At 25.4% G+C, this 15,426-nt stretch overlaps 2 protein-coding genes across 9 annotated transcripts in view; one reads left to right on the top strand and one right to left on the bottom strand.

The window, feature by feature from the left end:
* Positions 1-717: 717 nt before the first annotated feature.
* LOC100866103 (serine/threonine-protein kinase OSR1) overlaps positions 718-15,426 on the bottom strand; it is a 15,938-nt gene continuing 1,229 nt past the window's right edge. For 2 of the 6 annotated variants that reach the window (XM_086917338.1, XM_086917337.1), the window contains exons 3-14: positions 14,317-14,390; positions 13,828-14,226; positions 9,731-9,859; positions 7,050-7,384; positions 5,919-6,031; positions 5,355-5,605; positions 4,787-4,959; positions 4,151-4,388; positions 3,966-4,080; positions 3,636-3,892; positions 3,106-3,292; positions 718-3,036 (exon numbers count right to left, since the gene is read on the bottom strand). In XM_086917338.1, the coding sequence (XP_086773464.1) occupies positions 2,959-3,036; positions 3,106-3,292; positions 3,636-3,892; positions 3,966-4,080; positions 4,151-4,388; positions 4,787-4,959; positions 5,355-5,605; positions 5,919-6,031; positions 7,050-7,384; positions 9,731-9,859; positions 13,828-13,877 (1,926 nt within the window). In that variant the 5' untranslated portion in view covers positions 13,878-14,226; positions 14,317-14,390 and the 3' untranslated portion in view covers positions 718-2,958. Of the gene's footprint in view, positions 3,037-3,105; positions 3,293-3,361; positions 3,444-3,635; positions 3,893-3,965; positions 4,081-4,150; positions 4,389-4,786; positions 4,960-5,354; positions 5,606-5,918; positions 6,032-7,049; positions 7,385-9,730; positions 9,860-11,058; positions 11,114-13,827; positions 14,391-15,426 lie in introns of those variants that run through there. The other 4 variants (XM_086917339.1, XM_012484929.3, XM_086917340.1 and 1 more) reach the window with 4 other exon arrangements.
* Positions 7,350-15,426, top strand: part of LOC105735093 (uncharacterized) — a 9,454-nt gene continuing 1,377 nt past the window's right edge. Inside the window, exon 1 of one of the 3 annotated variants that reach the window (XM_086917347.1) lies at positions 7,350-7,442. Coding sequence is in view for 1 of the 3 variants with exons in the window: in XM_012484939.3 (XP_012340393.1) it covers positions 8,799-8,825 (27 nt within the window). In the remaining 2 variants the exon portion in view is untranslated. Of the gene's footprint in view, positions 7,443-8,134; positions 8,826-15,283; positions 15,409-15,426 lie in introns of those variants that run through there. The other 2 variants (XM_012484939.3, XM_086917346.1) reach the window with 2 other exon arrangements.

The following is a 15,426-nucleotide window of genomic DNA, read 5'->3' as shown; positions in this document are numbered from 1 at the left end:
TAATATCTTTACCTAATATTATCTTTTCATAAATATACATACAAAAATAAATATTTCACAGATAAATATATAACATTACAAAAATTTTTGTTGCGAAATTGAAAAAATTTTACGTGCAACCTGCTATTGAATTATATTCTCTTAATACAAAATTGAAGATTTTGACAAAAGTTTTTGATCAAATATTTATGATGTATTAAAGAAATTATTTTTAAAATTTATTAACTTTATCAGTTCTCATTATTAAATTGAATATAATTTTTACACTCAATTGTCATATAAATTCTTAATTTGTCAAATAATTCTTACACTTTTTTATGAATTTAATTCGTAATTACTGTCGGAATGAATTTTATCATAATCAAATTCTGTTTTTGGAAATGAAGATTGTTATAGAATTAAGAAATTTGCATCACAATAATACTTTGTTTGATTGGTCTATTCTTATATCTAGTCTATAGTCAAAAATAATTTTTCCAAATAGGATGAAGTAGAATAAACATTGAAAATCAACGCCATCTCTTGAAAATTTTTGAAACATATATCTGATTTGATTTGAGATGCGTTTGCATTTACTTTTTACAGTTATTTTTTATGATATTGAAGATTTTTTAATTTTAATTATAGAATTCAGAAATATAAAAGTTCGTTCGTCTATTTTATCATTTGAAATATCATGTTTGTTTTGGATAATAATGAAAAATATTCATATAAAAATTGATTTTATAAAGTGTATATTTTAACAAAAAATATCTGTGAATTTTGTTTTTTTTTTATGGAATTACATATTTTCTTTTTTTCTAAATTTTGAAAAATAAATTATTTTTAATTACAATTTTTTAAATTAATTTATTAATTTTGTAACAATAGATTGCAAAATAATGTTATTGTATCGTATAATTTAGGTATTAATTAAGGTATAATGAATCTACTTAAAAGTTAGTCATTACTTTATTCAAATTTGGTTATTGATTTATCACAAATAATTCAATTTCTTTTAATAGTTCTATAAAAATAAAGAATAGTTTGAGAATTATTTCTTAATCATAATATTAAAATGCATTGTTTGTTGTTTAATAATAAATTTTTTAATTAATTACTTATTGAAAATTAAATTTGATAGAAGTAACAAGCATCAATATTTTTTTCTTTCAATAACAATTTTTACTTATAAGCAAAATGACAACTTTATGAAATACAAGGAATTTGTATTTTGTAAGTAGTTTATAAAAATCTATCATACGCTTCTTACAATAGTTTCTATAAGGATTTCTATTTCAATTAAAAAGTATCATTCCTTTATTAGAATAATTCTAGGCTTTATTTATGAAACCCTTTATTTTTAAGCAATAAATATTTCATTTCTATATACCATCATATTCAGTAATATTTTCAGTGATATCGCGAAAAATATTCATTTTGTTATCAATTTTATTAAGGGTTTTTATATGAACAGATAATCAAAACCATATTATTTTAAAACAAACTAATTATTATAATTTGTTTGCATTTTATAATTCACACATATTTCACTTTTCTTTTTTAAAACATATATAATTAATCATTTCTTAATCATTCTAATTATTTTGATTAATTATTGATTAATTATGATTTCAATGCAATCTATTTTACCTTTAGAATTTATTTTTTTTTCATAACATATAGTTTTTGAGATAAAACTGAATAAGAATAATTCAATAATTCGTTTTAAACAATAAAAATGCAACATTTTATAATTAAATACATCTGCTAGACAAAAATTAAAATATTAAAATTTTAATTGAATATAACATACCGAAATTTACAAAATATTTTTCTTTTTGTATATAAATTACTAAAAAGATTTTTTTATTATAGTAATATCTATTAAACCAAATTTGATTCAAAATAAAATTTCAAAAGATTAATATAGGTCATTTCCTAATTCATCTGTGCATATTTACGTGTAATTCTCTCATTCTTTAAAAATCACCAATGGAAACAAATGAATTATAATTTTTTTTCTTAATTATTTGCCTCTAATGAAGCCACAAAATAATAAATCCACTATTATTAATTCTATTTAATTAAGTACAAAACACGTTCTTTTAGTACTCTCGCGTGTTCTACGTGATCGTGTAACGTGAAGCATAAAGAAATACGCTAATGATTTCTATCTTTATATCGTACAGGAAAAGATATGACTGCTTTTTTTTGTTTTTAGTACATGATATGCATTCAAACATGACGCATATTTTCAAAAACTAAAAAAACATTTGTCTGATATTTCAAATAAATAAGTCAGATGTGTTTTTAAGCACCTTTTAACAGTTCATTCATTTGCTTAATTATTTGAAATTCTATTTTATTTATTTGTAAGAGTCAAATAAATCTAAGTTGAAGAATTGATCAGCTATTAATATTTACAGGAATTAATGCAATAATATGAATGATTTATGTAAATTTATGAAACTACAGTCATTAATGATTAGAGCAAGTGAAACTTAAGCCATTACGAAATATTTTTGCCATTCTCATAAGAGTTCAGAATTGAATAACTAACAGAGTTTACAAATAACTCTGATTAATTTCGGTCAGTTTTCTTGTCTATTAATATCAACTTTTATAATGATTCTATTTTCTATTCAGCAATAAAGATCTTCAAACGATTTTTTTTTTTAAAAACTCTTATCTGTATGCAGCTTTGAATACACATTCAAGCAGTTCATTCGTAAATGAATTCTATTCAATATCTATATTTTGTATTCTTTTTGCTTTATGTTAAAACTTTGATAAAGTGAAAGTAGCAAAAGCTATGAAAAAGAAAAACCAATAGAAAATGTTTATTTTGAATTATTAATTTTTTAAAAATTATTTTCAAATATCGAAAGAATCGATCAGCTTTTGATACTTTCCATTCTCTGAACTGATTCCTAATAACAATATTCTGTGAAACTTCAAAAATTTCTATATGTTGTTTTAATCAGTGATGGAAATTTGAGCAAATCCTATTAATGCTTTATCATCTGGTACTTCATTGGGTGCATGACCAGAATTCTGAAATAATATTGTTTATAATTAATCTATTCAAATATAATTTTAAAGAAATTTTAAATTAAAATTTACCAATGAAAACGTTACTGTTCGTAACTGGCCGGCACTGTCTATGAGTTTTTGTAAATTCGCTGCTATCACAACGATATCTTTGCCATCAACCAATCCTGCACCAACTAATTCTGCTGCAATTCCTTCGGCAGAATCCACTCCAACAGCAAATTCAAATCTAATATCGTTAAGCTCTCGCTTATGGTTACTAAATAAAAAAAAAATTGTCTATTTGATATAACATTTTTTATGCTAGAGAAAAATAAAGTTTTTGTTAGAAAAAAAGTAATAGTTATAAAGGATTAGGAATTGGAACATACTCGAATTTATCCACAAGGGAAAAATGGGTTTCAGGACTTCTGAAATAAGAATAAATTATTGTAAATTATAATAATTGGGAACAAAAATAGAAAATTATAAGATAATGATTTTACATTCTAAAAAAAATTTTCTAAGAATTATAACTTTTAATTATTAAAACTTTAAAAAATTTAACATTTAACGTTAAACAGAAATAAAATAAAGTTAATAAATATTAAAATAAAACATACCGTAATCTCAACACCAAATTTATAGGAATACTTGGTTCATGCTGCACAACAATATGGCTTTGTGCTGATTTCAATTGTCCAAAAAATTCTTCCTCCTCTTCATCACTAGTAGATACATTTTCAATTGTATTAACTGGCAAAGCCTCTTTACTTTCATCACCACTAGACACACTATCTTCTTCTTCTGAAGACCAAACCCATTCTCCTGTAACTGTTCTGTGTAAACGTCCCGACGTGCCAGGTTGTCTTTTCGAAGCCTAAAATAATTATATAAAATATTAATATAAATAAAAATATAGTTAACAAAATAGTATAGTTTAAAAAATACACCTTTTGCACTCGAGTTTCAAGACTAGGACCACAAGCTACCAAAGTCTGTTGTAAATATTTTTTATCTTTTGCTTTCTTGAAAAATGGATGTTTCAGCAGTTCCGTTGCTGTTGGTCTGTAAATATTATTTTTAATATTTAACGTAAATAATTTTTTAAAAGTTTTAAAAAAATTTCAAAATTAACCTTTTTGTCGGATCTTTTTGCAAACAATCGACGATCATTTTTCGGAATGTTTTGCCATAAGCTTTATATTGATCTTTATCATCAGCAGCAGTATCTAAAGTTGGTGGATCATTTTGTAAGGTCAACATGAGCACTTTCATTGGTGGATACTTATGATATGGAGCAGTGCCACTAGCCATCTCAATGGCAGTGATGCCAAGTGACCAAATATCTGCTTTGAAATCATAACCATGGTCCTGTAAAATTATTTGCATATCATAATTGACTTTACAGTGTATATGTTGTGAAACAAAATATCGAAAGCAAAATTAATCATGCTGTTTATTAGTAACATGCTTTTTATTTCACTAATAGTGAGAAATAAAAGGAAGTTGTGAGTTTTAATAAATATTTTTGACAAATATTTGTTACATGATTAACATACTCAAGAAAATATAAACAAATATAAAAATATTTAAATTCTTCAAACTAGAACGTTCTTAAAAAAAAAAAACAAAAAATGTTATGAAACAAATATAATATCTAAATTTTAATTTTTTTAAAATAATAAATAAAATAATTTTGTCTATTCTAAATAAAAAAGCATAAATATAAACATCAAAAATGCAGGCTAAGAAGTTGTAATGTTACTTTCCTCTCTCACCTGCTCCATGACCTCAGGTGCCATCCAACAAGGTGTGCCCACAAATGTATGTCTAACTTTCTGTCTGCTCAAATCTCGACCAGTTGCTAACCAGGCACTAACACCAAAGTCAGCTATCTGTACAGTGCCATCTTCTCCTAGTAGGATATTACCGGCTTTTATGTCCCTAATATTATTCTGTTATTAAAATTTGTCTATGCATTACCAAAGAATCAAATATATTCACTTTGCATTTCATAAAAAAAAAATTATCGGATAATTCGATAACATTTTCTGATTCGATTAAATACAAAATGAAACTAATTTAAAAAATTTCTTTATAAATAAAAATATATTAACATCATATATGAATAAAATTAGAAAAATTTAAAGATATTCAAAAAAAGTAAAAAAAAAAATCTAAAAAATTTAAAAAAAGAAAAATTTAAATTTATTTCTAATTTAAATATTATAAATTAATTTTTTTTTAAATTATTTTACAAAATTATTTTTATATTATTATAAAAATAAAATTGGTATATATTTATAATTTATAAATACAAAAAAGAACTAATAAAATACCTATGTATTTGCCCATTACTGTGAAAATATTCGAGGCCTTTAAGCACTTCTCGTAGGACTGTCGCTATTGTAGCTTCATCAAATACTCCATGTTTACAATTTGTAGTTCTCGTTTTGTGTTTGATAATGTCCAATAGAGATCCACCCTCTAGCAACCTCAAAACAAGCCAAAGCTCCTCTTTTACGACAAATGACGTATAATACGTGACTACATTTTCGTGATTGCAGGAGGACATTGCCTGTATTTCTTTCTGTTTATAAAAGAAATTTTTTTTTAAATAAAATTATGTGTAAAAATCGATATAATTTTTATATGTGTGTATATTATATTCTATATATGTCGATATATTTTCAAATAATTTTCAAAATTTTTCAATAATAATGATTTAATATCTTCAAACAATAAATTAATACAAATATAGATCAATTTTCAGTTAAAAAGTGATAATCGCGATAATACAATTAACAATCAAGGTTTTGCTCTATAATTCAATGTATATTATTAAGTAATTTATATATAAATAATTTATATATATATAATATTTAAAAAAAAATTAAAATTACCAAAAGTTCATCCATGCTTGTGTTCCATTTTTCTAAGTTTATTCTTTTGATCGCACATTTTTCTTGCCGTGGAATGCAAAATGCTGCATGTACTACAGCAGTGGCACCTACGCCTACAATAAACAATAAATATATATATATATATATATATATATTATATACATATATATATATATATATATATTATATACATAGCATTTTAAAAAAAATAAAATTTTATTTTGAAATATTTGAATAGATGTGACATAAAATATATGTCACAATATATTATGTGACTTTGTTTATGATATAAGAATTTTAAATACTTTTTTGAATTAATTTTTCAAAACATGTTTTTAAAAAACATTGCAAACATGTTAGCAATTTTTTTTAAATTTTTCCATAAAAAAAATAATTTTGACATTAAATTTTTTTTATTAAAAAATATTAGAACGAAATTATAAAATATAAAATTTACTAATATAAAATAAAATATATAGTAATATCATAATATTATTTGTGAATTATTTTTTAAAATTTTGATTTGTAATTTTATTTATATTGACCAAAACATTTAAAAATATATTAAAATTTTATAATATTTAATTATTTTAAATATTTAGAATAAAATATTTCAATGTAATATAATTATAATATAAATTATTATATCATTCTATTTTTCTACTTTTGATTTTATAAGAATCTGTAAATTCGTTCTAAACATTTTTGTACGTATGCAATAAGATATTTTGTATGTATGCAATAAGAATTACTAAATTCGAGTAAGTTAACTAGGTTAGGACGTATCGGACACCGGTATACGTGCCTTAACTGAGAGCGAGTGAGAAAGTAATTCAAGTACGACAGAGACAATCGCGTAAACGCGGACGAGGACAATGCGTCAATTTGAAGTTCATCGTTTACGATCGTGAAATCATTAATTTTTCAATACATTTTATTCTACAACTCTGCACTTTTATGTTTCATTTAGTGAACTAAAAAATTTTCTTGGATAAAATCAAGAAACAGAATCAACTATTCATCAAGACCCGGTCATCATATATCATAAAAGGCATTTTCAGCCTAACAAAACCTATAGGAATTTTCGACATTGTAGACATTGAGGGACATAGAGAAGTAATGATTACTCACCAATAACCTCTTTCAGCTCATAGTCGTCCTTGGTGTTCGGCCAGCCCTGCACAACCGTGGTGGAGCTCGAGGACGCCATTTTGTTCGCCAGTGCTGTACCAAAACGTGCGTGCTTGCTGGTATTTCGGGCGCCCCGCGCAAGTAGTAACACACCGCTCTTTAAACGTGTGCTACTGTTAGGTGTTTTAGGCTCACGTGGACCTCTCGTATCGACGCTTGCGCGATGGTTATTTGCCGCAGGTATATTCGCGTTTTTCGGCGGAGTTGAGGCGCGGAATGATTTTTGTCGGAATATCCCCGGTGAACAGGAAGGTAGAATCTCTGGTGAAATTTTTCTACAGAAATATTTAATTTTTCAAGAACAATATAATAGAAAATAAAAATTTGTTTAAGGTATAACAATATCATTTTGTTTATAAAATATTAAATCTTGTGAATATTTAATTTGAAATAAAATTTGAAATAAGAAGATTAAAGTTTGTTTAAAGAGTTGTTTTTGCAAACAATGCACGAATTAGGGCCGTAGTATTAAGGAGGCCACGACAATGTGTTTATTAAGTCTCAATTACATGTAATTTTGTCAAAATAAATGCGTCGATAAAGCGTCGACGCAACCTACGCAATCCCCAATCTGATTCATTAAGTCGATTGGTCTTTCTTAGAGAAACCAACCACTTGAGTAATAAATTCTAATTTAGAACAATTTAATATCTTCAAAAAAACTTTCTTTTCATTTCACCATTTTCATTTACATTATTTATAAATAAACTTATTACAAAATTTTATTATAAAGAATACAAAATAATTTTTAAATTCATACTATAGAACTATTATTAGAAACATATATAGCGTAACACTTACTATTTAAAACAAATCCTATATAAAATACAAAGTGGAGGGAAATTTAAATATTACTCTTATTCTATTCTATTTTGAATAAGATTTTACATGGATGAAATTTAATTGATGGTATTATCAGAAAAAAAATTAAATCTTAAAGCTCTTTAATCTTCTTTGAATATTTTTATTGAGATTTACTCACGCGTAGTAAGTATCAAGTAGCCGAGGATTATGATTTATCCAACATAAGCAGTGCAGTCTGGCGTGCAGGATTCGTCACTACTGTCGGTCAACAATTCGAAATATTTTTTCGGAGAGAGAGAACGAGAACCGCGTGATACGTGACCGCGATATTAAGGTTAATCCTGGTCCGTCTGTCCAAGTCCCACATAAACTCTGTCGATGGCACGCTCGCCATGATTAGTAATTGAAGTGTCATTCGCGTGTATATTGAGAAGCGTGTTAAAAAAAAATGGAAAAAGAAGACTAAGCAAGAGGGGATTTAAAAAAAAAAAATGGGAAAGAATTACAGAAGTATAATAAAAAAGTTTATAAGAATAGAAAATAAAAGAAAACATAAAAGATATTATATGAAAAACAAGAAAAGAAAATATATGTTGAAGTTATCAATATCGATATCGAGAAGAATCAATTGACATGATTAAAAAATTTAATTAAATGGTTGATAATCAAACATGATGTTGAGATATTGAATTTCTGTATTTGCAAAAAGATCTATTGAAGATGACCTTTAGCTTTCAAATGACACATGACCTAATGCGTTCAAATCCTGTACAAGATATAAAAGAGCCAAATGAAAGTAGGTAGAACAGTAATCTGATTCACGGTTTCTGATAAAGGTGACTTTTTGTAAAACGGAAAACTGATTAGCAAAATCATTTGGCTGCTATGTATCGACTAGGATATATCGCAATGGTAAGCATTTTTAGAAGAATGTTTATTTGAAATTTTATAAAAAAATTTTATTTCAAATTTAAAAATTCATATTAAAAAATATGAAAAATTAATTTTAAAGTATCAGTAAATTTAAAAGTTAAAAATAGAAATAACAATTATATTGAAAAATGTTTGTACGTTTCATGCACATAACTGCATCGTCTATATATTGGTAGCTTTTAAACACTTTAATTATCATGGATGTACTACTACGTCATTAAGAAAACTTACTTTGTTTACATCAAACTATTAGTATGTCTCCGTGTTTATGCCAATTTGTAATAATTCGTTTAAAAAGATGTTAAATATACTTGTTAATGTGTAACATCACACGGAATTAAATTTAACATTTGTAAATTTTTAAATTTATGTAGAAGCCATAAAGAATTTTAAAAAACAAACCAAATGGTTATCATTATATATTATATAAATTATATATCATATAATATTATATATCATAATTAACTCACAACAATTCAAATTGTCCATTTTTAAACGGATATAATAATTATTTTTGAAAATATGAAAATTATTTGGTAAAAAATCATAATTTATATTTTATTTTATAATTAATAATTATTATTATAATTTCAATTATGTTAATTTTCTGAAACAAATAACAATTTAAATTTTCAATTTCAATTTTTATAATTTCTGTTAATATTAAAAGTCCCTAGATTATTTTTCAATAACAAAAACCAATCAAGTGACTATGCGCGCAACAACTCATTAGTATCGATAAAATAACGATCAAATCTTTTGAATTTGCAAAGTAATTTAAAACAAACCTTCTAAGACCAATAATTGAAATAAATTGTTGGAGAAAGAATCGATGAAATTTTAAATTACAAAAACGAGCAAGATAAGAACAATGATGCACTTACCTATTTCTACCAAGAACTAATGTCGTTAAGAACCTGTTGTCTTGAAATTTCAATCGTTCCTCCTCTGTAGATATAGGCGCCGCGGCGCCAAGCGTGCCTGTCTTATGTTGCCTCATGTTGCCCGCAATTCTGCGCACAAAGAAGAAACATGTCTGTCAGATCGGTTACATATTTTAGGCGCGCTTATATTTATATCGAATGAATTTGTTAATTAACAAATAGAGAAATATTTTGATTAATGAAATATTAGAATATAAATAAAATAATACAAGATTTGAAATTCAACGAATTACTAATTTTTTAAATCTTATTAATTCGAAATTTATATATTTTTATTTCATAATGATGAAATTTTTTTATCTGAAGTATAATTTTTTCGAAGAAATTTAGATATTTTATATGGATATAAGTTAATCAAATGAAACAGGAAAAAAATCATAAATTATTTATCGATTGTTAATAAATTAATTAGACGTTCTTTTTTCAGTTGAAGTATTATTATTTCAATATTCTCTATAATATTTTATAGAGAATTACTTGTATTTTAATGTGTTTATTAAATATTATTTTGATAATTTTCAATTTTGCATTTTTTCCTTTTGTTATTGCAATGGAATATAAATATAGCTTTTTCCGTCCTGCCAACATATTATTCATCTGCAACGCAGCCTGAGATCTCCGGACTGCCAGCGTGTGGAATATTTCTAAATTGGCGGTCAGTCGATTGTCACCTAAATACCTAAATGGAATAATTGGAGTTGGATTGGCGGTACCGGCTATTTTTAGCCAGCATCAAGGGGTAGTCCCTATCTTTGCTACCTAAAAATAATCTAATAGCGAATGGATCTTTGGATGTTTTCAGCTCGTGTACTTTAAAAATTTTTTTAACGTTTTTAACTAATATCGAAAATTTTCATCATGTTTGAACAAAAATTTAAAAAAAAAAAAAAAAAAAATAAGAATTAGAACCAAGAAAATGAAAGATAGAAAATACTAAATAATAACATCAAGTTTTATGTTTTTAAAAAATAAATTTATGAATAGCTATTTATTTGAATTTTCGTACGCGTCATTCGCAATTTGCTAATTAAGGTTTAAATCTATCCTCGTGAAAATGTCTCACCAGTATGATCTAATTGTCTCTTTAAACACAAGGAACCCGTACGCATTCTTTCTTAACATAGTCATACACAAGTTCTTTAGTGTTAAATGTTAAATGAAAAATAATCCCCTACCAAATTTTCTCTAATAATGAAAACTTTCATTAGACAAAAAAGAAACAATTGTTATTAAAACACATAGTGTTAACAAAAGTGTTCATCACTGACCTTATTATATACATTCTTGCGAGATGGTGATTTTTATTTTTTAAATATTTTGAAACTGCAACAATTAAAAAAAAAAAGATTTTTCTGTAAGAATATATCAATTTAAGAATATATATTACAATAATAATTAAATAATTTTAATTATACAAAACTTGTTGAATTTTCAATTCAAGATGATTTGAATTTCAATTAATTAAGTTATAATGATTGATGATATGAAAATACAAAGATTCCAGTTTTAAAGAGTGTAAAAAAATATGATTAGACTATTTGTGGCTTTTAAATTAATGTGGAGCAAATAATGTATTAAAACGGCAATAAATATATCGTGTAAAGTTTCGATGGAATTCTTGTTGCATTTACGCAGACTGGGACGAAGAATCTAATTGATTTCCTAAATTAACGAGTCTAATAGTCTCTTCTCTGTTAATCGTTCCCGTTTACGAGCCGCGTCCCGTTCAGAATTTCGTGTTCTAAATTACGCTTTATTTCTTGCAATTTTTCAATGTCCAACAAATTGTTAAATTTTTTAGCTAAAAATAATTACTATTTTATAGTACTTTTTATCTAATGTGGAAAAATGATTTTTTCTTTTCTTTTTTCATGTGATTTTAAATTTACAAATTGATGACCTTATTTTATGATAATTCAACCATGAAGATTCAAGGTTGATCATATAATGATTATTAATAAATGTAAATTACACTAATACATTTTGTAAAATTCCAGAAAACGAAATGTCCACTGTCCATAAGGCATGTCCGGTAAAAACTGTTTGTAACAGGTTAACACTTGCCGATCGTTGTCAATATTATTAAAGAGAGCACATGTTTGTATTTAATTTTTTCTTTGACAGCAGTTACGTGAATACTTATTCTATGGTATTTCATTTCATAATTGATAGTACATGCCTGTGAGTGTATATATATGAAGTATATATATTTCATGGAAATATTTAATTCTTCGAATTGGGAAGAAAAGAAAAAAAAGAAAAAAAAAAAAAAAAAGAAAAATGAATATGAAATCAATAGAAAAACAGAAAATACCAAAATCATAATAATTACGTCTATTTTAATCTTATTTCTTGATTGTTTGTTATTGTCTATTGTTGGATTATTTTCGTAACATGTTTCTTTATTGTTAAAAATTTTTTGATATTTGAAAGAGATTAATAATTTTTAATATACGTTATTTCTTGTCTCAATCAATCTATCTATAAGAAGACAAGAAATCTATTTAATAAAATAATAAAAATTTAAAAACCGATACAGGATTGATTTTTATCATATGAAAATATATGACTTTGCATTGAAATCAAGTATTATACTTATCAACAATCTAATAATTTTAAATTGGATAATTCTATCCTTTATTTATTTTCTGGATTCAATTTTCAATAATGTATTTTCAATTTTAGAAAAATATCTGATTGATTTAAATTTCATATTTGATTATTAACATTTAAAATATTTTAGAATAGAAATTTGGAATTTCGAGTGAAAAACTATTTAAGTTTTGTCTAACGATGTCCATCAATGGAACCTTTGGTCAGGAGGTCGAGGATCAATTGGTTATTAACTCAAGACAGCAGTAACGGCTATTAAATCGTTTCATTGTCATGAAAATTGACGTAAAAAATCAGCAAATCACATTTTTGTACGAATCATCCCAAAATCAAATGATCGAGATTCGATCTCGTTTGAACTAACAATTTTTATCAAATATTTTTCTTCTCAATTTGTAATTCTACGAATTCTAATGTAATATTTCATAAACTCAGTTCATAGAATTCTAAAATGCTAATTTACCTCATTCAATCTAATTCATTTTATATACTAATATTCATATTCTAATTTATTTCACGTATTATTTCTATTTTAATCTATTTATTCATAGAATTTTATTAGATATATTTAAAATATTTAGAAAATATTTTAATATTACTTTCTAATAATTACTTAATTTGTGTACAAGCTTAAAATAAATAAAAAGTAGAAATAGAGTTTAAAATTTATTATAATTTATAAATTAATTTACTTATATATATATAAATAAATAATATTTTAATATGTTCATTTTATAAAGAATATATTTAGAATTACGTTAAATTAAAAAGATATTAAATTAAAAACTTTCAATTCTTTCCAAACTTACATTTAATATTCTCATTTTTTTTAATTTTATTAATTTTTCTTCTTATCTAATGTATTATATATTTCTGAAAAATATTTATATTTATTTAAAGTATTTACTTTCATACTATATAATTTTCATATCTTTACAGTTTGATTTTATAATTAATTAAAAAATATGTAATAATTAATATTATGAATTATAAAATCTTTAGAAATGGACATATTTGCTTAATAGTATATAATATGAAAATACAAAAATATTCATCTAATGTTTAATCGGTATTCCGTATTGTCGAAATTAAATATTTGTGTCAAAAACATATACCATGCCTAAAAATTGCCATTTCAAATGCAAAAAATTAAACAATTATAGATCCTAAATAAATGTCTAATTTTTTTGTAATTCATAATCCTCTAATTATATTTAATATTGAACATGAAATAAAATAGTTCCATTAATATTAAATTTTCTATATTATTACTGATAATAATTGCTAATTTGAAATATAAATTATAAATACAAATCTCTTCATTTTCAGACGATCCTCATCATTAATCAACCATCAAACACCAAAGTATACAAGAAATAGTAACAACCTTATCTTAAGTTATTTCTTATCTACTTATATCTCACCTGTCGGACGTTGACTTCACAGATCCATTCGCATACAAGTCGGCTGCCATGTCAATTGCATTGATTCACTCGCATTTCTCCTCACGTTGAATATATGTTTATTCCAAAAGGAAGCTGTCGGGTCAACCGATTTCACAGCTCGTCTATTGATAGCCAGAAAAAGAATTGGTTCACTGACAACGATCAACCTTGACCGCGTTGTTTGTTCTCACTAGACCAGTAAACCAAAACACGATGTCTCTGGACACGTTTACAGGAATCATTATGTCGATTTTTTATGTGTCAATATTTCAATCTTCCCTTCACTATTTATTTTTGATATGATGTGTTTATATGATTAGAAGAAGCACACGGTAGAAGAACGTAATTCATCAGAAGAATAGAATCGCAAAAACATCACTGTTGGTAGAAACGCAGTCAGATCATCTTCAGTTCGTCGACGACTGAACTATGTCAGACGGGGGCACTGTCAATTGGATAAGTACCTACCACACACCGACATGCCACCGCGTGGAGTATATGTTTGATAGCGGTCCGTGCTGACAATCGCCCCTGGCCCCTTCCTGAAAGTGTTAATTTAATTTTAATTTTAGTTATTCGACGATGAATCTTATTAAAGTATAACAAATATTATACGGAGAGAAGAAATGATTATAAGACAAGAATGGATTCTTTTGCTGTTTTAGTTTTGAAAATCTTTAGCTTAGAAGAAATTAATGTTAACTACAAACATGAAGGGAAATTTGATATAATATTTAAAATTTTTTCTATTTATGATCGTACAACGAAAAAGAATCATTTATAGAAGGAATTAGCTTAACATCTTACAATTATTAAGTTTGCATTTAATATTAATTTATCGAAATTTGATGAATCTCTTATCTCCAAATTTTTCCCTCTATTTTTATTAAATGAGTATTATTCCACTGTCAATTTAAAGGCAGTACTCTACAGAGATCGGCACGGGGAAGACCAATTTATATCATACAACGCGAAGCACATCAGCTCAATCACAATCGACCTTGCTGACCGGTTCATACTCTATTTTTCGCGAGAGTATCATCGTCTTCAAAGATTCATCAACACGTCACGTTGATTTCTGACATCACTATCCAATTGATCACGAGACTAGCTCGTTTAATCCCTTTTAAATTTCAATTAATGATTTTCATTGAACTGATTTAATATACTTCAACCATTTTGCGCAAATAATGTAATATAAATTTCAAGAATATATATTTTAAAAATTACTTCTATGCAATGACAATATGCATTTTTTTAAATAAGAATTTTTTTTGATCAAATATTAATCTATAAAATTAAATGTAATTAAAATAAAAACGATGATACCATAAATTTTTGATGACATTTCGTGACGTTATATTACGTCATCGTTAAAATTCAAGCATTGTCGGAGTCAGCATTAGAGACCCATCAAACTTGATAAAGCATAAATCGTATGCGGAGGGTTCTGCCAAGTGGGAATGGAAGTAGAATGAATCAGTTGTTTAATAATGTAAAACGAAAGATCGTCGATTATTATTGGCTCACAGCTCACAGTTTCTAGTAGATTTGATTCAAGTAAATTTGACTCAAAAC

The sequence above is a fragment of the Apis florea genome, unplaced genomic scaffold (assembly GCF_048593485.1).
Source record: "Apis florea isolate Af1SG1 unplaced genomic scaffold, ASM4859348v1 contig_2201_pilon, whole genome shotgun sequence".
NCBI lineage: Eukaryota > Metazoa > Arthropoda > Insecta > Hymenoptera > Apidae > Apis > Apis florea.
The sequence above is the reverse complement of the archived record's forward strand: the minus strand, read 5'-3'. Positions and strand labels throughout refer to the sequence as shown.